The sequence below is a fragment of the Sminthopsis crassicaudata genome, chromosome 1 (assembly GCF_048593235.1).
Source record: "Sminthopsis crassicaudata isolate SCR6 chromosome 1, ASM4859323v1, whole genome shotgun sequence".
NCBI lineage: Eukaryota > Metazoa > Chordata > Mammalia > Dasyuromorphia > Dasyuridae > Sminthopsis > Sminthopsis crassicaudata.
The window spans coordinates 108,189,396-108,215,686 of NC_133617.1; the positions used below are offsets into that span (position 1 = coordinate 108,189,396).

At 43.3% G+C, this 26,291-nt stretch overlaps 1 protein-coding gene across 2 annotated transcripts; it reads right to left on the reverse strand.

Annotated features, from left to right (window-relative positions):
* Positions 1-1,686: 1,686 nt before the first annotated feature.
* LOC141541586 (uncharacterized) lies at positions 1,687-23,183 on the reverse strand. 2 transcript variants are annotated; one of them, XM_074265834.1, is made up of 8 exons: positions 23,053-23,183; positions 14,307-14,677; positions 12,586-12,642; positions 10,795-10,851; positions 9,929-10,015; positions 8,253-8,321; positions 2,190-2,264; positions 1,687-2,086 (listed from the first exon to the last, which is right to left on the reverse strand). In XM_074265834.1, the coding sequence occupies exons 1-8, from the start codon at positions 23,079-23,081 to the stop codon at positions 1,806-1,808; spliced, it is 1,026 nt and encodes a 341-aa protein (XP_074121935.1). In that variant the 5' UTR covers positions 23,082-23,183; the 3' UTR covers positions 1,687-1,805. The 2 variants fall into 2 exon arrangements, with proteins under 2 accessions (XP_074121935.1, XP_074121929.1); XM_074265828.1 differs by having other exon boundaries at positions 10,708-10,851.
* Positions 23,184-26,291: the final 3,108 nt, after the last annotated feature.

Here is a 26,291-nt window from a genome sequence, read left to right on the forward strand (position 1 = left end):
GCTGTGTGACCCTGGGAAGGTCACAGGTCACTTAACCCCAATTGCCTCAGCAAAAAAAAAAAAAAAAGAGTTGTACCCTCATGTCAACCTTGTATGTCAGGGAATGAATTAAAAAAAAAAAACCACTGATGATTATGTTTCTCAACTAGAGAAGACTATGAATTTTGGTCATCATCAGTGTTGGGTGTACCCTGCTGTGTGAGTCCCAGGTTCTTGTGTGCAGGAAATCAGGTTACAGGCAGTTTGTAATGTCCCTGTTGGTGGTTCATGTGACCAGGTAGCAGTTCCTGGGGTGGAGTGCAGCATATGGAGCCAAAAGACTGGTGCCTGAGTGCCAGTTCTGTTGCAGAATGCCCTATGACCCTGGCAAGATTTTTAACTTCTTGGCACCTGATTTCTGGTCTGTAAAACGAGAGGGTCATTACAGCTGATCTCTAAGATCCCTTTCACCTTGAGGACCTGTGAGAAGGAGCTACATGAACATCCCCATCACCACAAATGGTACTTTTATCCTTCGTTCTCCCAGGCTGATAGTCTCCTAGTTCTGACTTGATTCTTTGTTCATACATCACTGTCCCACTTTGTATTCCTATGTCACAAGTAACATCCATTTTGCTGAACACTTTTCCGCTGTGTCTCTCAGAGCCACTCTTTCCTAATTTTCTGCCCCTCCTGTGCCCCAATCCAGGCCTGTGTAACCTTAATCAAGCCTGCTGCAATATCAAGTCTCCCTCTTCTCACCACACAATGCCCACCCAGCTCCAGCACTGTGGCAATGCTAGGGGCTCTAGCCCTGGGCACTCCCACCATCTGCCTCCTTCAGTGTTGCTTACTGAACAGAAATGTAGGAAACCATACAAGTACCCTGACTAGCTCTTCTACCAGTTTCTCATCTTCTCTGGGTCCTCACTGCAGTTCTTTTATTCCTTCCCAAAGTTTTCCACACCTCTCCCCACTCTTGTTTCTTCAAGACTCATACGAATTTCCCTTTGCCCACTCTTTGAGCAGAGGACTTTGCCTTTTTTTTTTTTAAGGACTTTGCCTTAATAGAGACTGTTCTCTCCACCTTGGACTGGGAGCTCCCCAAGTCCATGTTTCACCTGCTTTTGTATCTGCAGCATTTACTGTGGGGTCTGGCACAGATCTATCTGTTAAAAGGTATAACAATAAAGTTTTGAGGATAACATGGGATATCATATGGAAAATGCTTAGTTATATTAATAGTTAGCATTTACACAGGGCTTCCATTGGAGGGAGTGTTGGGCCTGGATCAGGAAAACTCATTATCCTAAATTCAAATCTGGTCTCAGAAGCTGACTAGCTGTGTGACTCTGGGCAAGCCATTTAACTCACTTTGCCTCAGTTTTCTCAACTGTAAAATGAACTAGAGAAGGAAATGGCCAAATACTCCAGTGTCAGAGTCAGGAAGAGTTGGACACAACCAAAAACAACTGAACAACAACTCAAGGCTTACATGAGCCTCACAACCACCTTGAGAGAAAGGTACTATCATTATTACTATTTTCATTTTACATCTGAGGAAACTGAGGCAGATTGTGGCTAAATGTCTTGCCTAGGGCTATACAACCAGTAAGTAGCTGATGCCAGGAAAGTTCTCTCCATTGTGCTACCATATTGCTAAATGGGATGTCAGTGTATTATATGAAAGAGGCAGAGTCTGAGGGATAGGATCTCAAGCTTTATCTCTCATCTTCCAAACACAGGAAACAGATGAAATCTGCTTAGATAAAATGCATTCTAAAAAACCAAGGTAATGTGAGCTGCATCGCAGAGAGAATGGAAATCTACTTGGGGGGCGGACCGGCTGGAGGCTCAAAGTTTGAGTTATAAGGCTGTGGAACTGGAGATCCTGAGAGGAGGATGCTGGGATTGATCATCTGGGGGAGAAAGGACCCATGGTGGAGGGTAGTTTCTGCTTGGTTAGCCAGCAGCAGGCAGAGCTGGTACATGTTGTGATTGAGGAGATGGATGCCTGGGATCAGCTGTTCCTGCTGGTACTGGAGGACTTTGGCAATGTACATGTTGACCACAGACATCTCTTGCTGGGTCCGGGACAGGTTTCTCACTGCAGGAGAAGAAGGAATAGAAGGAATATGCCCATCATCAGGGATCTGGACAGGGGAGTCTCCAACAAGGAAGGAACACCTCCACTGCTGCTGCTGACTTACGTTCTTCCAGTATGGCCTCCCCAATCTGCTGGTATCTGGGGTCACAGGGCTCTTCCGGCTTCTCTTGCTGAAGGGCTGAGACAAAACACAGACACCGGGAAGGTTGGCTTGAAGTGAGAGAAGAGGTCCTGCTACACTGGCCCACCCCTTCTGTCCCCACAAAGCCTGGCATCCTGAACCTCCCAGGGCCAGGGGATCAAACAAACAAACCAGAGCCTCCTTCTCTTCAGATCTCTCTCCTGCCTCAATCACTGGTGGCCAGTTGAACTCAGCTACTCAGTGAAGCTGCGATTGCCTCCAGGAAGATGGAGATCACAACTAGCTATACCAGGTTCTTCCTGGCTGATTCTTTTTCCATTCTCCCTCTGAATAAGTCCTGGCATGCTGGGGGCCTCCCTTGCTTTCTTCTGACTCTAGGAGGATGACCCTGGGGCACTCAGCCTATCCCCTTGTCATCCTCCCATCCCACCCCATGTCCAGCCCGCCTGCTTTGTTCCATCACCTATTTCCCTGATACCATTCTTAACTCCTGTTCTTCATTGAAGTTCTCAGTAGATGTGGAAGCCTGCATGGTCACACCCATCCACTGACCACTGGGTGCTTTGTTACCTTTGGTAACAAAGTGTGTGTGTGTGTGTGTGTGTGTGTGTGTGTGTGTGTGTAAGGGGCTATAGAACGAATCTTTTCTTTTTGTCAGAATAGTATGGACAATTAAATCATTTCTTTTTGAGTTAAATTCTATTAAAGGAGATAATCCCTCCTCCTCTTCCTCCTCTCCCATTTCAAAAGAGTGAAATAAAGATAACCATGGAAAAATCCATGAGTACTTACTAGGAAAGATACTATATCTATTTAAGGATTAGGATAATAATTTAAACATAAATCATAGGATTTGGAGCATCTGGTAGAGCACTGGACTTGGGTCAGAAAGACCAGTTCAAACCCTGACTCAGAGTCATTAGCTGCGTAACCTTGGACAAAGCACTTAACCTCCCCCCAACCTCAGTTTCTGATTTGTATAAAAAATGTAATAATGTCACCTACTTGATAGGATTGCTGTGAGATGAAATTAGATTATAAATCATCTTGTAAACCTTAAAGAGATAAATCTTAGCTATAGAGACTGTTAGGTGGTAGATAGGAGAAGAGATTTAGAAAGATTTCTCTCAAACTTAGAATACTCATCGGTAAAATGGGGATAGCAACACTTACCTTCAGAGTTGTGAGAATTAAGTGAGATTATTTTTGTGAAATACTTTGCTCACTTGGAAGTGCTACGTAAGTGATTATAACTAGAGCTTGAGGGTACCAAGGAGTATAATTAATCCAATTCCTATTAGGTTGAAGACACTGGGATCCCCAGAGGAGCCCTGATTTTCCCCAGTTTCCTGAGAGATTGAGGAGCAGAGCCAGAGTCAAGTTTAAGGAGGAAAAATTCATGGAACCCTAATATTTTCCCTGGGATATTACACTTGTAGAGACCCCTGAGTCCAACTTGGCTGGTCTGAGATTGAGTGATCTCACTGGCACTGGTGGCTCCTGCCCTGTGGAAATCATTTAATCCAATAAGTACAGAGTGTGCTTCAGGAATGCTGCTCAGGGCTTGTAGATTCAACTAGGCAATCAGCTGATCACTAAATGATCTAGGGGAAAGGACTCAGGATACCTGGGGTCCAATTCTAATTTTTGTCACATTTCTCCCCAGCAACTTATTCTCTGAGCTTGGGTTTCTTCTGCTATCAAAGTGGGATAATATTCCCACCCAGAATGACCTCCCTCAAAGGATGGCTAAAAGGAGAGCACTTTGTTAACCTTAAAGTGTAAATAAATATGTTACTGTGAAGGATGTTATGACAAATGTTTAACAACCAGCTCTAGATGGGGTGGGAAGTTTACATTTAATCTGAATTATTAATATTTTCCATGTTAATTTCTTGTCTGGATAAATAACTAATCAATAAATAAAGCCCTGGCTTGTAGCATTTGCTGATTCTGTGATGTATACACAAGGAGCTCTCCCAGAGCTAGCCTCAGTATATCTCTAATATTATTATTATAAATAATTACCTATTTGACAAATGGAAAACCGTGCCAAAGACTGGCGCTCTGGAGAAGCTTAACAGCAGCTAGATGGTGCAGTAGTTAGAGAGACCTGCGATCCTGTCTCAGGTACTACTTGTGTGATTTCAGACTAGTCAATTAATTTCTTTGTCTCAATTTTCTCATCTATAAAATGGGAATAATAATGATGGTGGTGATGGTAATGAGAGCTTTGATCTCAGGTTATTTTGAGGACCAAAAAAGAAAATATATGTAAAGTGCTTTTGCAAACCTTGCAGTGCTATAAAAATGACAGTATTACTAATAGTTATAATCATCAGACTCTGAACTCTTTGGAAGCAGGAACTGATTTCTGCCTTTTCTTTTTAATCTTCAGCATGTAGTAGGCTTCAAAGAAATGTTTGTTGGCTATCGAAAACTGTGGAATCTCTATCACTGCATACTTTTTAAGCAAAAAAGAAATCAGTTGCTGACTGAAGGATGTAAACATTCACCTGTCCACAAGTCATCTGATCCATCTGTTCTTACCCTTGGACTCTAGAACTGGTCCTTTCTAGCTCTATGAGTTTACAAACAGCCCTTGCAAATAAAAAAAATACTTTGAAAGCCTTTTACCCATATCATGCAATTCTTAATGAAGTCAGAGAACAGGCACCACCATTTCCCAATTATTTGAGGAAATGAGGAAATGAGACACAGCCAAGGCCAAAGTGTGAGTAGAGAATCTAGGCTTAAGATCAGAAATTGAGAGTGGGTGGAGATTTAAAAAGCAAATAAACAATTAAAAAAAACCCTACAACTTTCTATTACTTTAATGCCAAGGAACTCACATGCATATTGGATGTTTCCAATAAATACTAAGAAACACCATACAGTTTTATATGGCTTTTTAGTACAGGAGGTGCTATGCTTTTATATAAAACAGAATTCTTTCAAGCATTAAAAATGGCTGATTGTTAGTAGCTACAATTATTTAGCAATAATTGGAGATCTTTAACTTTGTGAGAATGAGTACTTGTCAAGTGGCAACAAGCCATTGATTTTACAGATAAGGAAAACTGTGGCCCAGAGAAGTTAACCTTTGTTTTGTTTGTTTTTAATCACAGGTCTGAGAGCTGAAACATGAACCTGGGTCCTTTGGACTCCATTCACACTATACTGCCTCCTGAGGTTTTAAACCAGCACAGTATAAAGTCTTCCTCAGATGTTTTTTAGGCTATTGTGGTGATGCTGCGCTCTCAAAAATGGTACCAGGTGAATTTAACTGAGAGGCTTCATTAAGCTAGAAGGCTTAAATTCAATTTCTGTACACCCAGCACTAGCTGGGTGCATTAACAACAGGTGCATTGTAGGCCTTAAATACATGTTTACTGACCAGATGACAGACTGCTGTCTGGAAGCTAGCCTAGTTAAGTCAGAAGCATCATCTCCAGAAGACCGGCCACCCTAAAGGTGACTTTCTGTCTTAGCAGTGAGCACTGGTAGCATGTGCCTCAGTGAGGGAGATGATTCTCACGATAACATTGGCTCTTTTAAAGGCTGAAGGATACAGTTGAACAGCCCCTATTGCCTTACATGGAACAAACCCACACTGAGATAATTCAGATCTTGGCACACAAGAATTTAAAAAAGGTTCTCAAAAATGCTGTTGCAGAGCAATTTTTCTGACCAAGGACTACAGCTACATGCTGCACTGACTGGGAATGTGACCTGCCCGGAGTTTTCCTGGCAAAGGTCCTGAAGCACGGCTGCCGTTTCCTTCTCCAGCTCATTTTGGAGAGGAGTACGTGACTAGGCCAGGATCTCTGAGCCAGGTTTGATCTGCAGGAGTCTCTGTGGCCCAGGCCTGTGCTCTGGGCCCTGCGACGCCATCTAGTGGCCCTCGGGGCAGCGTCCCTCCCACACAGCCTTGATTCTGTGAGAACAAACTGCCAGGTGAGCGGCTGAGGGGCTTCTCCAGCTCCTGGCTGGGCTCTGTGGGAGGCACTCGGTCATTAAGCACATGGAGGGCCTGGTTCCCACCGCGATTTCCCGCTGAACTTCACCCACTTCTCCTCCCCCTCCCCCCCCGCCCCCATCTCTCCTTCGCTCCAAGGCGGGCTCTGTTAAATCCTTGAGGCCACAGACAGCCCAGCACAGACAAGATGTGCTGCTGGTGTTCAGTGTGTGGGGGGCGCCAGAGAACAGATGGGCAGGTGGCGGCTGCTAGGGTGTTGGGGAGTCAGAGATATCAGTGTAAGTCGGTGAGCAAGCAGCTGCACCCAGAGTGCGGTGTGACAGCCCAGTGAGCTGGGCATGGCAGGTGAGGGATTCGCAGAACTGCCGTAGCCGGAGGCTGGGGCCTCAGCCTCCCACCCACGCTACTGTCCTCCAGGTAAAGGAGGGCCAAGAGCAGGAGGGAGAAGGCATCTGGGCAGCTGGCGGGAAAAGATAGGCACCTTCCCCTATGACCTCATCCCTCTCAGCTGTTCTCCCACCATCAGACACTGCCAGACAGGGCTCTGAGGACAGGTGACTTCTGGGATGACCCCACAGGGAGGGGGAGCCCGGAAGGGGCCTGGTCCCAGATTTGGATTCCCCTCTCAAAATGTGGTTTAGCTTCCTTTGAATTCGGACCCCACTATTCTCTGCTCCCCCATAGAGAACATGGAGCCTGGCACCATTGAAGCCCTGGGAAAGGTGGAAGGAGGGAGGGAGTGGGACTACTTCTCCTTGGTGTTTCAATGGCTGCAGAAGGAATCCGGAATCCCAGGCATAGAAGACTTGTCACTGGAAAGGACTGGCTCATTTTACAGATGAGGAATCTAAGGTCTAGAGAGCTGCAGGTGGGAAAGGACAGTGCTGGGGCTCTCGGGAGTGACTCCTCTCTACACCAGCAAGAAAATGCAGCAAGCTGGTGTTTTTCCAGCTGTATAGTGGGGAAAGCCCTGAAGCCCAGAGAGGTTAACTAACTGGATCCCCTCACATACATAGCAAAGCAAAGAATGGGAAACAGCACAGGCACCTAGCAACAGGCCAACAGACTCTTAGAAACACAAGGAAATAAGGGGTCATTGAGTGGATTCTGCTCATTTTGCAGATGAATAAAGTAAGGCCAAGGGGGTAAAATAACTTGCCCAGAGTCACTCAGGGAGCCTGCAGAACATGTAGATAAACAGATCAGTTGCCTTGACTCAGGGCCATATTCTAATCAAAGAGTTCAACATTTTTCATCACAAAATGTCACAAGGCTGGGTTTTGTTTCCCATTACTTTGCAAGACTGGTGCACAGAGAATGAAATCTGTTGACAGCAGCTGCTTGTGATGCTCAGAAACTGGTAATTATCTGTGCGGCAGAGGCTGTGTTTGCTCTTACTGTGCCTAAGTGTGACCGGCAGCCACGTCAATCAGACCATGTGAGGTGCTGACAGTGTTTACCCAGGAGCAGATGTGCTGTGACAAAGGAAGGGGGGGGGGTCTGAGGGTTTGTGAGGGAGGAGATAATGTCCCTTCATCTGGAAAGTGGGATTTGGTCAGAGGGCACAGATAGGATTGGAATGATCCTTGAATTAAAAAAAAAAAAAAGAAAATAGATTTATCTTGTAAGAGCCTGAATTGATTTTTAAAATGATGGCATAATAGTCCAAAGAAGAAGAAGAACTAAAGGAATGGAAAGAACAATTAAAGGGAGGAAAAGATCAGGGACAAGTAGTAATCTGAAGAAAAAGCTTATAGAATGTTCAACTTGGAGAGGATGCTGGCCTACTCTGCTACCTTCCCAGAATCCTATCCTAGAATGTTAGAATCATCCCTACAGGCCCACGAACTTCCTCAAACCTCTCCCACGTTTACAACTTGTCAACTTATCATCTCTCCAAAAGATACATCACAGAGGGTTTTTAAAAAAATGCCACATATTTCAATATGCTAAGGAACTTGACATAATACATTGACTCCATGGAAACACATGGTCATTAATTACAAAATCCACCCATCCCATTATTTCCCCTTCCCTCTGCCTACCTGTTTCCTCTAGTGTTGGTCTTCCTGCAACTGTTTGATTTACTGCACATCCAACCACTCCTTCGATCACTTATTTTGAAAAATATCATACTCATGAGTTAGACAGCAGAAAATAAGACAACATGTTCTTAAATGAGACTTTCAACTACCCCCTTGACAAGTCAACACTCATCCTTAGTGTAGATGTAGTCACAAAGCTCTTTTTTGTCTATTCTCAGATGCCCAACATGGTCCACTTGGTCATTTGACTCCTGGGAGAGAAAAATAGTCATTCCTGGTAGGTAGAATCTCCTCTAGAATTCTGGGAGATGGGGTAGTTAGTAAGCTCATAGCACCATGCAGTGAGAATGCGCTGGCTTGGGAGTCAGGTACGAAGCCTGGCCCTGACTGACTCTGCATGACCTCAGAAGAGACTGGGTTTCTTGATCAAAGTTAGTGCCTTCAGGAAGGAAATAGTCAACTTCAGACACATGCCAAAAAATTGGGTGGGAAATTCAGAAATAATCGCAGAATTTCCGAGTTGGAAGGGATCTTAGAAGCTTCTAACATCCAACTTAGACCTAAGCAGGGAGCCCTTTTTGATGAATGTCTTCCAGTCTTCTCTTGAATATTTCCAACAACGGGGAACCACTCCCTCCTGAGGGAACCTAATGACTTTGTGTCAGGTTGGTTCAGAAGGTTAATCCATCTTTCTGAAACCTTCCGCACTTTGCTTCTAGTTCTGTCTCGTGGAGACAAGTAGTGTTTTCTGAGACAATGAGCCTTCAGAAAATTATCCCTTCCCCCCACCTGGAAGTCTTCAAGTAAAGGCTGGGTTACTGCTGCTAAGATCCCTTCTATCTCTGAGACTCAGCGATTCTGCACAGAGATAACTGAGGCTAAATGTGGTTTTGGATGGGGAGTGGGGAACCTTATTTTCTTATTTTCCAACTTGCTGATGGGGAAGGCGAAGCCTAAAGTAGTCTAGAATATTCTGGGTCAGGACACATGGGACTACACTCTCAAGTGCAATGATAACCAGATGTAGTCCCTATCTGGTCTTAATGTGTTGCCATACTAATAAAATAAAAGGGGAAATATATAAATGTGTGGTTTTCTAAGTTAATATGCAACTCCTAGGGAGCCTCATGCATTGTTTAGTTATATCCATGTTATTGTTATTCAATATCCATTGAATTTGACACCACTGTTCTATGGCCACCTCCAATCATCCCAAAGAAGACAGAATTGTGAAGGCAGGTGGCACTGCTGGATCTGGGCAAATCCTGCCTCAGACACTTATTAACTCTGTGACCCTCAGCAGGTCAACAACTTGTTTCTCAGTTTTCTCAGTTACAAAATGGGGATAATAATAGGACCTACCAATCAACGTTATTATGTATACATACACACATACATATATGTAGATTATATACTTGCAAAACCACATGTATGTACATGATATACATACATGACTTTGCAAACATTAAAGCTCTTTCTAGATTAGATTATTATTTATTATTATTAACTAGAATATGGCCTTTAGGTGACTATCAAGCCCCCAGAAAGTAAGAAAACCTCACTCACAAGTGAGAAGACCCAGTACAGTATGGGCTGTGCTGGCTCACTGATCTTACTTAGCTATGTTATGCCATGTCCCAGCATGATTTCAAGTCTCGCTTGGATTCTAGACTCACCATTACTTGTTTCACCGTCTTTGGATTGATGCTCCCTGGTGGAAGTCACTGCCTGTGGAGGCGGCAACCAAGTTCCAGGCAATACTTCTTAGGTTTGGAGGAAAGAATTTATTATTTCAATCATCTATCAATTATTTCTGATAAGTTGAAGGCAACCAAAAATCTCTTCATGCAAAAAAAAAAAAAAAAAAAAAAAAAAAAAAAAAAGAAAAGCCTACCTTTTTTATAAAGAGAAATTGAGAAATGCAATTTTCCCATTTGAACTTAAAGCTTTTTAATTTCTATCAGGGAATGAGGAATGAGATTTAAAAAATTTTTTAAATGAAAAACTCTAGCTATACTTAAGGCAAATTGATGTGGACAATTAAGGTTATCAACTGAATGACTCAAGCCAAAAAAGCCTACTAAGGAGCAAAAATAATAATTTTTGCCTTCTTTCCCTTCCTGAACTCAATTCAACAAATGTGTTAAATGCTTACTATGTGCCAAGAACTGTGTTAGGCACTAGGAATACAAAGACAAAACTGATGCAATCATAATTCTCCAGGAATTTACATTCTATTGGGGAGGAGGAGCAGTGAGGAGATAAACAGACAAGACAGAGCACCATCTGGGCAGTTAACGACTCAACTTTCTACCTCACCTTTGCAGACACTGCTCTAGTCAGAAAAATTCTCAGCCATTAATTCTACCAAATATCCTTCCCATGCCATGGGTCTGTGATTGTCCTTCCCTTTATGATAATGCTCCAACCCCAAGCAGAAATTTATTGGTCAGACCTCCCTGAATTTCTGCATCTTGGGTGAATGAGTAGGTGGCTAAAAGTGTTGATTCCTTCAGACAGAGATTCTCCTTGAGATCGTTACCTGGCTCTTCTGGGCCAGAATCATAAAGATGCTTCACAGGGGGCGGAGCTGGCATTTCTGAAAGTTAGAAAGGGAGGTGATTGCATCACTTAGGCTTTGCCCAGTTAAACCAAGGAGTTAAGGTGTTAAGTTACTAGAACCTGTGCATATAGGACTTCAACAAAACTTGTAGCACATTACACAGAATTGAGATTTTATGATTGGTTAAACACATAGAGATAGACACTGAAATCTTAAATGAGTTATGACCAAAGGGCTTCTTATTCCTTTAGAGTAAAACATATACCCCTTTGTTTCGCTTTTAAAGTCCTATGCAACCTGGCCCCAAGCTATTTTTACAGATTCTTTTGAGATTATCTTCATCTCCATACTATGATCCAACCAAACTGGTCTTCTCTAAGTTCCTTATTCATGGCATTTCACTTCCTATCTCCAAACCTTTGTCTTTCTGCCATATTTGGAATATATTCTTATATTATATCTACCTCAGAGACCCTCTAGGCAGTGCAGACACCACTCACTTTGTGCATGAAGGCTTTACTAAAGGCCCCTAACTGCTGGTGTCTTCCCTTCCAAAGTACTTTAATTACTTTGTGTACATTTGCATTTATTAACTTTATAATTAATATTATCTATATATATATTTAATGTATTTATATTAACTTTATAATCAATGAGAGCCAGAATGATTTAGGTTTAAGGCATTATCCTTAAGAAAAAAAGAAAACAATCTAACCCACAAACTCCAAGATATCTGGCAGGTTTCAACGATCATGTACCATACCTTTACGTAACTGTAAGTGTATGATACCTTGTGTGGACAGAAGGAAAGGAAAGGAAAGAAAAAAAGAAAAGAAAAGGAGCTGTATTGTCCAACTGGCCAGTTCCATTTGGATCTCTAGTGGGGCAGCTCCGACTCCTACTCACCGAGGTGATTTTTGTCTTTCGTTACAAAGAGGACCAGGACGTCAGGGAGGTGATGCTGTGACATGCAAGTGAATTGGATTTAGGTGAGTGCACTCAAGCTGTACAAGGACCCCCGCCTCACTTTTGTTTGGGCTCTGACTGGCTCAGAGTAAATATAATAGCAACTGTTTCTTTTGGCCAGAAATCCTGAGGGTCTTCCCTTCCCAGATGGATTTTTTTTTTTTTTGACTGATAAGAGAGGCCATTCTCTGCCTCTTCTTACCTGGCCTTAATCACTGATTGGGCAGCATTGCCTCAGTCAAACTGAGACCTGTTGAAAAGGCCAAAGACTCCTACTCTACCCAGTCATTTCTAGCATCTTTGTCTGAAGCTGGATTCATTTGGCTCTGGCGTCCTCCCTCACTGAGAGCCTGTGCTTATAATGCACCTGTACGTCATGATATCCCCTCCCTAATGTCATGGTCTTCTTCAAAAATAAAGAAAAAACTACTAACTCTATAATGTTTATTTATGTGTCTCCTATTGGCCAGTGAGCTTATATATAGTCTCCCTCAGTAGAGTGTGAGTGTCTAGACAGGAAAGACTTTTTTTTGTATCCCTAGTACCTTCTAGTGCTTGCACATAGTAGATGCTTAATAAATACTTGTTGACTGATTTCTGTTAATTCTCAAGCCATCTGATCTAACCTTCCTAAAATTAATGATAAACTTGAAATAAAAGTATGTGTTTTTTTTCCAAAGCCTTGTTCAGTTAGTTAAACTAAATAAGCAATCATTAAGCACCTACTATGTGCCGGGGCCTGGAAATACAAAGACAGAGAACTAATAGTCCCTCTCTTAAGAAGCTTGCTGCCCCATTTCTTACCCTCATTCCCGTTCTGGGTTTCCTGGGCTATCTTTGTTCTGGTAGATCGTTTTGGCCCTGTTAGGAAACAGAGAGAAATATTCTATTTTATCCAAAACAGCTAATATGGAACAACAGATGAGAAGGGAAAATAAATAGTGTCTGTTTTGCACAGAATAAGTACCTCTTCAATACTTGCTAAATTGTCAGATATAGTCCTGAAAAAGGACCAGGGCCTTGAGTTATAATACAGTTTCCACCACAAGAGACTTTGTGGGTATGACTTGAACTCTAAAATATGGATGAGAGCCCTTCACTTCCTTCATAGAGATGTCTACTATGATATGGTGAATAGGAAAATTGATGTAAACTCTTAAGAGAATTGGGAGTGAATTTGTATTGCCAGAAGCTAGCACAGTGCCTGACACATAGTAGGCATTTAATAAATACTGTTTGATAGAACAAATCAGTTTTTAAGTCCTTTCTGTGAGCTAGATCATGTGCAAGGCACCGGGGAACCGATAATGAAATACATATGGTATTAGTAAACACTTCTCCCTTCCTTTCTTTCTTCCTTTCTATTTTTTTTTTTTTTTTTTTTAGAGGCAGGTAGATGGCACAATGGATAAAGTACCAGGCTTTGAGACAGAAATATTTGAATTCCAACCCAGCCTAGATACTTAGTAGCTATATGATCCTGGGCAAGTCAGTTAAGTACTGTTTGCCTCAGTTTCCTCAAGTTTAAAATGGAGGGATAATAACAGCATTTACCTCCTATAGTTATAAGGATCAAATGAGATAATAATCATAAAACACAAAGCACCGTGCCTGGCACACAGGAAGTGCTATATAAATGCTGTTATTGTTCAGTTGTTTGCGTCTTACTCTTCAAGACCCCATTTGGAATTTTCTTGGCAAAGATTCTAGAATGGTTTGCCACTTCCTTCTCCAGTTCATTTCATAGATATAGAAACTGAGACAAATAGGGTGAAGTGACTTACTCAGAGTCACACAGCTAGTAAGTATCTGAGGCCAGATTTGAACTCAAGAAGATAAGTCTTCCTAAGCCCAGACCCAGCAGCCTATTGGCTTGCTCTATCTATCTATCTATCTATCTATCTATCTATCTATCTGTCTGTCTGTCTGTCTGTCTGTCTGTCTGTCTATCTATCTATCTATCTATCATCTAAATATCTATCTCTATCTTCCCTTCCCTCCCTCCTTCCTTTTTCTTTCCTTTCTTTCCTTCCTCCTTCTCTCCTTCCTTCCTTCCTTCCTCCCTCCTTCCCTTCCTCTCTCTTTCCCTTCCTTCCTCCCTCCCTCCTTTCCTTCCTTTCTCCCTTTCTTCCTACCTCTCTCCCTCCCTTCTTTCCTCCCACCCTCCCTCCTTCCTTTCTGAGCAGCCCAGCAATGCAGTGGATAGAATGCTGGGCTTGGCATAAAAAAGACCTGAGTTCAAGTCTGACCTCAAATGGTTCCTAGCTATGACCTGGACAAGTCACTTAAATCTTTACCTAAGCTCATCTGTAAAATGGGATAATAACAGCACTTCCTTTCTAGGATTGTGGTAAGGATCAAATGAGATAACAGTTGCAAAGCACTTAGCATGGTGCCTGGCACAGAGTAAGTCCTATATAAATGCTAAATATTTATACTATCAAGAAATTTACACTATATCAAGGATTCTAAACCTCTTGGAAAAAATGCTAGAGGCTGCCCCTGCCTTCAGGCTTCTGACTTACGCTTTGAGGACCCAGCCTTTGGGGAGCATCCGGCCGCCATCTTCCAGAGAGTGCTCATTTTCTCATAAAAGTGTGGCAGGGGGGCTGAGTGGGCTCCTGTGGTCAGGTAGCGAGCCTGCTCAAAGCGGAACTGGCTCTTGAGGTGCTTCCACTTGGTGCGGCATTGCTCTGCCGTGTAGCCCACGTGGCGCTGGGCCAGAGTCTCGGTGATCTCTCTCCAGAGCTTGCTCTTTCTCTGGCTAGTTCCTGAAATGATCTGATGGACTTTTCCTGTCTTGAAGATGGCCTCTAGCAGAAGATTGGTCTCATGTCGGCCCCAGCTGGCTCTCCAAGAGCCTGTGGGAGGCTTCTTTAAACCATTCTGGGTCTTTCTGAGGAAACACAAATGGAAGCTTTACAACAGGGGTTCACCAATGTGTGACAGATACAGCCCCAGGATACACGAGAAGCTTGTCAAGAAGGCACAGAGGCATTCTATTCTATTCTATTTTTTCTTTCTTTCCTTTGGGGTTAGGTGACTTGTCCAAAATCACACAGCTAGTGAATATTAAGTGTCTGGGATCATGTTTGAACTCAGCTCCTCCCGACTCCAAGGCTGCGTCCAACCTCTGCACCACCTAGCTGCCCCACTTTCCTTTATAATATTCATGTTCAAAAAACTTGAGGTCCAAATTCTTTCCTCCCTTGGCCATGGAGAAGGCAAGCAATATGTTATTAACTATACATGTGAAGTCATGCAAAACATAGACAGGGGAAAATTTGTAAGAATAAAACCTGTTATCCTATCAAAGGTAATAAAATGATTTTGTTTCTTATGGACATATGGACATTCTTATGGACTGTAACTGACACATAATCAGTGCTCAATAAATGCCTAGGGGCTTGTCTTGTCTGAAAGATTGGGAACTCTTGCTTTACAAGGTATCATTTATATTTGAACCAGAAGACAAGAGGAAGCCAATGGAGTTTACTGAAGTTTCTTCACCTGCCATATCCCAACTCGTAGAGTACATAGGCTGATAGCAGATGCTGGAACTGTGCCAGGTAGAGGAAGGCAGAAAGACCCCCTGGTCTTCCCAAGTCTCTAGGGCCCCATGCCCCTAGGTGGCTCAGCAGAGTGCTAGGACTGGCTTCAGCAAGGCTTGAGTCCAAATATAACCTGAGAAACAACCTGGACAAGTCATTTAACCTCTACCTGTCTCAGCTATGGTGAGGGTCAAACGAGATATTTATAAAATGCTTTGCAGAACTTTAAGGGGTATGTAAATGCTAAGTTTAATTTTTTTAAAAGCAATTTTGTAACTTGATTCTTTTTACCCAGAAGGCAAGCCAAAGAAGACAAAATATAGACTGAAATATACTCTTAGAGAGTTGCCAGGAATATTGAGAGATTAAATGACTTACACAGGGTTAAATAAACAGTGTATATCAGAGGTCTTAGGGCAAGAAGAGGTTAATTAACTTTTCCAAAGTTACCAGGCTAACAAGTGTCAAGAGGTGGGCTGAGAAGAAGGGAACAAGCATCTAATTAGTCTCCTACTATGTGCCAGGGGTGGTGCCGAGCCCTTTACAGATATTCTCTCCCAATAACCCTGGGAGGGGGCACTATCATTATTTCCCTTTGACTCATAGGTTTCATTAAGCATGGGGATGTGCTTAGCACAGTGCCAGGAGCATAGCAGGCCTGAGATAAATGTTTCTCGGCTGACTCTCCCAGGGTGACACAGCTAGGAAGTTGTGGGAGCAGCACTGGAACTTCCTGACTCCCAGCGCAGGGTTCTGTGTGCTGTGTACCACCGAGCTTTGAGAGAGTGAGGAGAGGTGGATGACCCAGGTAAAAAACTTGCGTGTCAGGGACAGTGGTGCTGCCAATGACAACAGGGAAGTTGGGAAAAGGTGGGAGGGAGAAGAGAATGATCATTTAATACCTGTCTGCTGAACCGAAATTAAATTAAACTGGACTGAACTAAGGTTACTATTATTAGCATCCACCGAAGGAATATTTGACTGGAACAGAGAATGGTTTCATTAGCGAAAATAAGGTTTGGGGATTTTCTTAGGACTTCACCAAAAAAAATACCAGAGAAAATTCAAGAGTTGCCTGTCCCTTTCTATTTGTATTGATCAGAACACTCTGTACCAAAACCAACTCTTTGGGGAGGGGAGAGTGAAAAAAAATAGAAGCTTCATTTTCTGTGTTTAATACCCCAAATTCCCTTCAAGACATTTGAAAAGGATTCAGAAAATTGATTAAATGAAGGGGGAATAATATTAGGCTAAGATGTAAGCTTCACCGAATAGCAGCTTGAGAAATTATAGTATATCTAATCTGCCTTCCACCTCCTCCGAGGCCAGATCACATAACTCTCTCCCAGGTTGGTGAAGGGAAGTAAAATCCAAGTTCCAGGGCTCTGACACTTGTGAGGTGGTCCAGTGGCCCTAGAGGGCCAGACCTGGAGTCAGGAGAACCTGAGTTCAAATTCAGCCTCTGATACTGTGTGACCCCATTTGGAGTTTTCTTGGTAAAAATACTGGAGTGGTTTATCATTTCCTTCTCCAGCTGATTAGAAAGTTTCACACAGCTACAAAGTGAATATGGCCAGATTTGAACTCAGAAAATGAATCTTCCTGACTCTAGGTTGGGCACTCTATTCACTCTGAAAGGAGGAAGTTGACTAAATGACTATAAGATCCCTTCCAGTTCTAAATTCACAATCTTAAGACAAAAGATTTCTGGAGTTAGAGGTTCTGGTTTAAATATAGTAATTATGAATATTTACTATCTCTCTAGCTTTACAAATCATGTCTCTTTCAATCATCTTCATCTGGGAGGGAGAGATGGTCTAGATCAGTGGTTCTTTCTGCCCCCCCCCCACTTAATTTTTTTTTCAATTACTTGTAAAGATAGTTTTCAACATTCATTTTTGTAAGATTTTGAGCTCCAACTTTTTTCTCCCTCCCACTCTTCCCTCTCCCACAAGACAGCAAGCAATCCAATATAGGCCATACATGTGCAATCATGTTAAACCTATTTCCACATTAGTCTTATTGTGAAAGAATAATCAGAATAAAAGAGAGAAACCATGAGAAAGAAAATAACAAAACAAATTTTAAAAACAAAAATAGTGAGCTTCAATCTGCATTCAGACCCCACAATTTTTCCTCTGCATGTGGATGGCATTTTCTATCACCAGTCTTTTGGAATTGTCTTGGATCACTGTACTGCTGAGAAGAGCTAAGTCATTCATAGTTGTAGATCAATGGTTCTTAACCTTGTTTGTGTCTCAGCCCATTCTGTCAATCTATGCATCCCTTCTCAGAATTTTTGTTGTTTCTGCTGATAAGGGAAGAAAATGCTACATTTCTATTAGAAGTTAATTAAAGATGTAATTTTTTTCCTATCCAAATTCACAGAATCCCTGAAATTTGTCTTACTTTAAAAATTCCAAACCTACCTTTAAGTCTCTTCTGTGACTTATTTGTATTTCTTAAGGTCATATGACATGACTAATTAGTGACATATACAGAACCCTGACTCCTAAAATAAATATACTATTATTACATTTGTTTATGAATCCCTAGTCTATTTTGAATATAATTTGATTCACACACACACACACACAAATCCATTTTAGATCCACAAATCCATTGATTACAGACTTTTTTCTTTCTTCTTTCTTTCTTTTTTTTTTTTTTTTTTTTATAGGTTTAAATTTTAAGACTTTCTAATTAGGAGTAGCTCTCGCCAAGGGAATTGCAGTTTCTTGCTGCCTAAAGCAGTGTTGATGATAATGATTGGGTGTGAAATTAATGATGTATTTTGTAAAAGCAAGATGTAAGTGTTAAGCTTCATAAGGATAGAATTTGAGAGAAATGTGCCTGGGAAGGTAACAGGGAGCTGGCTAAGTTTTTGAATCAGAAGGGAAAAGGGATGTCGTGGAGCCTACCAGAAATTACAGGGATGTCAGAGAAGAGGTTTGACTCCAATTTTCAAATAAAACAAGATACTCTTGGGGCTAGGGGAAAGCGCAGTGTGGATCAGTAGAAAATGCTGGATGCAGAATCAGTGCCCAGATATGAAACTTAGCTCTGTCTTTCCTCTCAAGAAAATCTGTGATTCAATTCTTTCCTTCCTTCCTTCATTGGTAGGTTCTTAGGGATACAAATACAAGAAACTATCTCTACTTTCAAGAAACTTAACATTCTCTTACATCAAATGTAAAATATATAACAATAAAACATAATATAAAAAAACCAGATAATCTTCAACTTTCATAGGGGCAATATTCTTAGGAAATGGAGCAAAAGTCATACAAATGTTGCTATATAGAACTTTTAGGAAATAGGGGTCTAAGTTCCCTCAATCACCCAAACTTGATGATTAGAAATTGCTGAAAAATATTCTTTTCTGCGTATAATTCTTCATAACAAAATATGAATTTGGATATCATTCACTTTTCCTAACATAGTAAACATGAAATAATCTACAAATTTGTGCACATACAGCCGCTCTCTCTCTCTTTTTTTCAATTCAAAAGTGAAAATGTGATGACTGATAAAATCACCCAAACACTTGCAGTACCAAAAGTTAAAATCATGAATGTTAAGGGTGACTGTATATCCAAAATACATGCTCTGATGATTTAGAAAATCTAATAAAATAAATAAAAGGCACTCTGTTTACCTCAATTTTCTTATTCATAAAATAAGCTGGAGAATGAAATGGCAAACTCCTCTAGTATTTTTGCCAAGAAAACTCCCACAACCAAATGAGAGCATAATAATAAAAGGAGGTTTAGAGGTCATCCAGTCCATCCATCATTTCACATATGAGGAATTTGAGGCATGAAGGAAGACCTTAGTAGAATTAGTTCTGGATAAGTTTCTTAATTCAATAAACTTGAATTCAACAAAATTTATTATTTCCCACACACAGAACAATTAATTATGAAAGTGCTTCAGTTTCCTTAATTTTAAAATGATGATGTTTTACCCTGGTAGTCATATAAGGTATCAGTAAATGAGCAGTACCCAGATCCTTAAGCAGAAAGATGTTAATACAAATTCCATAGCATAGATGAAAAGCAGTTTTGATGTTTGGCACCATAGTATAATGGAAAGAGAACTGAGCTTGGAGTCCTGGTCCCCCCAAGACAGTGGGTAACCTCTCTGATCCTCAGTTATGGGGTGGGGTAAGTACTTCTGCCACACAGGATTATACTGAGAGATTTAAAGCATTTTTAACACTGGGGAATAGAGATTATTCTTTGGTATGCAGATTGAGAGAGGGGTTTATACCTGTTAATTACTAATGTTAGTTATTATTAATGCTAATATGTTGACTAATGATTATTGCTAAGGTGTAAGAATAATAATGGCTAGGATTTATATAGCACCTACTATGTACCAGGCACTATGCAAAGTGCTTTACAATTATCAAGTGTATAGAAGGTTGGACCTGGAGTTAGTAAGACCTAAATTCAAATCCAAATTCTGATATCTTGTCAACCTTAGAAAACCTCTGTGACCCTTCACCCCAGATGTGGGATGTGGAAAGCCCTAATGCTTCACCCCACCCCCATCTCCCCTTATATGTCATTAAAAGTTCCATGTGGTTGAGTAACAGCCTCAGACCTTGAATAAGGCACTGAGTTAATCTGTTGCTTGTGAAATTCAGGAAGCATCTTCCATTCCCAATCAAAATAATCAGGGGACATAATGTCCCCTGGAGGTTGTGGATGGGGGTTAGAAAGGAGGGCAGAGTGGGAAAGGATCTGGCTTCTCAAGCCACAATGACCCTTGGGTCATTGGGAAGGTCCTAGTACTTAAACTCCTGGGTTTTTAGCAAGGGATCTACAGGGACATGGGACCTGATGTCCTGGAATGGGGGCGGTCCTGGAGAAGCCAGAATAAGAGAGGGACAGAGTGATCTTCCTAAAGACCAACCTGATTCAAGATTTAGAGGAATTTAGCACCAGAAAATCCTTTTTATTCTCCAAAATGTTCTTTTTTAGATATAGGAGCAGAGATTTAAATCTAGAAAGTTCACCTAGTTCAACTGCTCATAGAGCTAGGGTTGGAAGTGCACTCTGAGGCCTCATTTTGTAATTAAGGAAATTAATAAATAAACATTTATTAAGTACCTGTTAAGTGCCAGATCCCACACTAAGCGCTGGGGGTTCAAAAAGAGACAAAAGATAGTCCCTGTCCTGGAGAAGCTTACAGTCTAGAGGGATAGAGGCTCAGTGAGCCTCAGGTAATCAGTGACATTTGAACCAGGGTCCTCTGACTTGAGCTGGCTCCCTTTCCTCTGTATTACATCAATCATTTTACAAATGTAAGAAAATGGGTCCCAGAGAGAGCAGAGAAGTTGCTTAAGATTGCAAGAAGAGTGTCTGGGCTAAATTAATTTGGATATTTTCACAGTCTTAAAAAATGATCATATTTAAAAGCTCCAGTAGGAAATGAACCTTTCCTTTCTATCTTAGTTATTATTGACAAAGATAGGTAGGTCCGTGGGCCGAAGTTTGAGAACCCCTGCAGGGTATTCCAATTCACAGTAGTTAAAAACAGTCATCTCACATGCCCACTTCTGTTAAAGTTTACAAATCTTTTTATATACATTATCATCTTTGAGCCAGACAATATCCCAGTTATCAAAAAAAGAAAGAAAGAAAGAAAGAAAGAAAAGAAAAGAAAAAAGAAATCTCATTTTGCAGATAAGGGAATTGACTCAGAATTTAAGTTGACTTTCCCAAGGACATTTAGCTACTAAGTGATGGATTTCACAGAATCACCTAACTTCAGAATGAGAATTTCCCCGAATTGGGGAATATTCAATATCTCTGAGAAGGGGGCATCCAGCTTCAGTCTGAAGACTTGTAATGAGGAAGAATTCATTACCTCTGTTCCTATGCTTTTTCTTAAATCAAGGCCAAATTTGCCTATTTGCAACTTTACCCCTTTTTTAATAGAAAGGAAGACCTTTAATTTCCTTTGGAAATCCTTTATTCAAGATGTGTGTGTGTGTGTGTGTGTGTGTGTGTGTGTGTGTGTGTGTGTGTGAGAGAGAGAGAGAGAGAGAGAGAGAGAGAGAGAGAGAGAGAGAGAGAGAGAGAGAGAGAGAGAGAGAGAGAAAGGGAGAGAGTGTGTGTGTGTGAGAGAGAGAGAGACAGAGAGAGAGAGAGAGACAGAGAGACAGAGAGACAGAGAGAGACAGAGAGACAGAGAGAGACAGAGAGAGACAGAGAGAGAGAGAGAGAGAGAGAGAGAGAGAGAGAGAGAGAGAGAGAGAGAGGAGAGAGAGACATCTCTGTCTCTCTGTCAAAGAGAGACTTAAGAGCAACACGACCGGAAACCCTTGGAAGCCAGTCCTGGGTGCAGAGCGCCACCCTCGGTCCACACCCTCTCCCCCAATCTAGTAAGAAGCTGGGACAATCTGGCACAGAGAGGCCTGGCCTCTGCGCTGCAGCTCTAGGGCCCACGGCTGGGCCCCAGTGCTCCGGTCACTCAGCTTCCTGACCCCGGGCCTTTATTTCCTTATCTATAAAGCAGGGATAACAATGACTATAGCGCCAGCCTCACTGCCCAGAGTTTGTCAGTTAAGTAGAATTCAGTCTAGATGGGGAGGGGCATTAATGAAGTTGGGGAAATTGTAGCAAACTAAGTCTGAGCCTCTGATTGTAGAGAACTAGGGGCCGGCCCTAAGGAAAACGTGGGTCAGCCGGCTTGTCCCGGGCCGCACTATCTCCCCTGCGCTGTCAGTTCTGGCTGCTCAGGTCGGCTTGGTGTGGGATAAGACAGCCCTGCAAGTCCAACAGATTCAGTCAGTAACAACAACAAACTTGTAGGCAACTGTAAACATCCACATCTTTATAGTGTTTTAGGGTCAGCGAAGGCGCTGGTCATCAGGCCTCTCAACTGGGTCTCACAGCGACCCCGTGGGGGGCTATTGTACCCGTTTTGTATCAGAGGTGCCAGGGCATTCTGCGACTGACTCAAGGTCACACTGCTAGTTTGGACTAAAACTCATTCTGACTTTTCCTGTTAATTCATGGAGCTCATCTTGACTTTTGGTTTCCAGACAATCAAAAACATTCCTAGAAATGAAAAGGGCCTTTGAGTTCATTCTAAGGTCAAATTGCTGGTTTATTCCATCATTTCTCCTTCTTTCCCTCCTCCTTCCCCTCCCTCCCTCCTTCCTTCCTTCTCTTTTTCCCATTCTCCCCTTCCTTTCCTCCCCTCCTCTCTCTTCTCCTTTCTTCCTCCCCCCTCTTTTTCCTTCCCCCTCCCCCTTAATCCCCCCCTCCCCCCAGTAAAGCTGGAGTTGATGTCGCCCAGGATCCTTTCCAGCTCTCAGTGCCGCGACCGGGTGGCCGATGCCGGCTGATCGCGGCGGGCTGTGTGACCTCAGGAGGTGATGCACCCTCTCTGGGCTCCTTTGTGCCTCGAATGGAGGCGCTCTCTCCCCATCTGGGCCCTCGGCTCTCGGAAGTCCTTCCCCTCGCTAGCTCCCGGAAGCCTCTGAGGCCCGGGTGGGACGGGCCACCAGGCGGGCGGCCGCTGCGCCGGGGCCAGCCTCAGGCTCCTCGCTGCACCCGCCGCGGCCTCCCGGGGAGCGCCCGAGGATGCCGGGAGCCCTAGGCAGCAGACTGTGCCCCAGGGGTCCTCCTCCCGCCTTTGCACGGCCTGCGCTGTCCCCGCCACCGCCAGCCCGCCCCAGCCCCCTCCGGGGCCCAGGACTCACAGCTCGCCCTGCGGGCTGCTCCTCTCCATGCCTCCTCCCCTCCGGTGCCTTCGCGACTAGAAGCAGCCCTCCGCCAGGGTCATGCCTGCCGAACCCTCTGGCCGCTCCCGTCTCCACCACTAGGGGGAGTCAGCTCGGCTCAAATGCAGGCCCCTGATTGGCTGCTTCTCGGCGGCCCCACCCCTTTCCTCCCGCTCGGGGAGCACCGGAAGGATGCCAGCACGTGTGGGCCCTCCGCTACAGATGGAAGAGCCGCCGGGGCGGCCCTCGCCACAGAGAGGGAACCAAGCACGCAAAGGTACCAAGACCAAAGAAATGTAGCGCCATTTAGGTCTGCGAGGTGCTCCACGCAGATTCGTTACAACCCCGCCAGGGCGGCGCTGTGCCCATCGCTTTCCTCCCGAAGGGAAGGGCCTGAGGCTGGAGCTGTGGGCCTAGCGCTCTATCCCTGAGCGCCTCGTCCCCAGTGTGTGTGCGTGAATTACATGCGGCGCCGTACGATTACGTAATGTGTGTGTGAGTGACACACAGGTACCGACACTGTGCGCTTCACACGCCCCACGTGTGCCCGCGCATTGACATAATACATGTGTATAAATACATGTAAGTCACACTGTGCGCTTCACACGCCCCACGTGTGCCCGCTCATTGACATAATACATGTGTATAAATACATGTGAGTCACACTGTGCGCTTCACACGCCCCACGTGTGCCCGCTCATTGACATAATACATGTGTATAAATACATGTGAGTCACACTGTGCGCTTCACACGCCCCACGTGTGCCCGCTCATTGACATAATACATGTGTATAAATACATGTGAGTCACACTGTGCGCTTCACACGCCCCACGTGTGCCCGCTCATTGACATAATACATGTGTATAAATACATGTGAGTCACACTGTGCGCTTCACACGCCCCACGTGTGCCCGCTCATTGACATAATACATGTGTATAAATACATGTGAGTCACACTGTGCGCTTCACACGCCCCACGTGTGCCCGCTCATTGACATAATACATGTGTATAAATACATGTGAGTCACACTGTGCGCTTCACACGCCCCACGTGTGCCCGCGCATTGACATAATACATGTGTATAAATACATGTGAGTCACACTGTGCGCTTCACATGCCCCACGTGTGCCCGCTCATTGACATAATACATGTGTATAAATACATGTGAGTCACACTGTGCGCTTCACACGCCCCACGTGTGCCCGCTCATTGACATAATACATGTGTATAAATACACGTAAGTCACACACACTGTGCGCTTCACACGCCCCACGTGTGCCCGCTCATTGACATAATACATGTGTATAAATACATGTGAGTCACACTGTGCGCTTCACACGCCCCACGTGTGCCCGCTCATTGACATAATACATGTGTATAAATACATGTGAGTCACACTGTGCGCTTCACACGCCCCACGTGTGCCCGCTCATTGACATAATACATGTGTATAAATACATGTGAGTCACACTGTGCGCTTCACACGCCCCACGTGTGCCCGCTCATTGACATAATACATGTGTATAAATACACGTAAGTCACACACACTGTGCGCTTCACACGCCCCACGTGTGCCCGCGCATTGACATAATACATGTGTATAAATACATGTGAGTCACACTGTGTGCTTCACACGCCCCACGTGTGCCCGCTCATTGACATAATACATGTGTATAAATACATGTGAGTCACACACATTCCCACGTGCATAACACATGTAGGTATGTATGCATATGCAGTGTATGTTTTAAATAGATGAATGTGTAAACACTGCGTTACATACATTTATTCTCATACTCACACCAGCACTGTGGATGTCCCAAAAGTCCGAACTGTTTGAACAATCACACCCGCAGTCCTCCTGTCCTAACTGCCCTTCCATCCCTACGCATATTTATATATATGTACATATTTATTAACACATGTATGTATATAAATGCATGTGTGCAAATCACATACGTGGATCCCTATATGTCTAGCAATGCAGATATGCATGAATACACCATGCACACAGGTATAAACACTAGGCATTATACATATATTCATGCATACCTGTATAAATGTGTGTGAGAAAACCATATACATGTACATAGTGCCTGTAGATATGTATAAACACACTCTATGTGTTTATAAATAGATGCACGTGCCCTTGGTCTCACACACACACCCAGTAAAGCTTTGAAGTCAATTCTGCAATACCTGAGTCCATTTGGTCTTCCGAGGACATACAGAGAGGAAGCTTCTGATGTCTGCTGCTTTGCTAAGTGTCAAGTTTCCTTATCTCTAAAACGGGGATACAATGGGATTCACAGAGTTGTAAAGTTTAGATTAGATTAGATATGTAGTGAGATTTACAAATGTTAAAGTGTTACATGGATCTAATTATGTCACTGTTGTTGTTATTACTGTGGACATTATGACATAATGGACAGAGACCTGTTCTCGGCTAGGATTCAGGTCTGTCTGACACACACCGGGCAAGTCATGTAATTTCTCAGAGCATCAGGCAATTCTCTACAAATCGCAGAGAAGAGGATGACTGCGTCGGTAGAGAGAACGCCCTTAGCGGGGAGTTCTCTAGATCAGTAAATCCCCATATTGTTAGTCCCTCCTTGGGTCTGTCCTTGAAGTTTTGTCAGCTTAGCAGAAGCCTCTAGCGCTGTGTTCGGCGTCTAGAGCCTTTTAGAGCCCCGGACACCTCGAAGCCACAGGCAGACGAGGAGGAAGGAGGCTGGGATGCCTGCGATGGCCCTAGCACCGAGTGCAGCTCAGGGGCTCAGGCCTTCTCAGGGTGGTGAGAAGTGGAACCCATCTCCTCCCTTCCTCCTCCCCAGCGGCCCTAGGGATCATTCTTTCTCTCATTTCACTTTCTCCTTCTCCTTCCTTGCCTCCTTCCTCCTTTTTCCAGCAGAGGGTGTCCTGCCTTTAAAGAATAAATGCTATGTTGTCCTGCACAGAACTTCAGGAGCAAGAAGGATAGAAATAAACGGGCTAAAATAAAAGAAAAAAAGTTCGCCACAAGGAGAGCTATGAATGAGAGAAGAGGGCTGCTACCAGAAATAGTAAATTTCCCTGTAAAGGGCTGAAACTTTTAAAAGGTGGGCTTGAATCAGACAACTGAGCACTTAAGGCTGTTAGCTATTGGACAATAACTCTATTAGCATGTTTGGGATTTCTCTCCTCTCAGTTGATGTTGGCTCAATGCTTGGGGGTAAG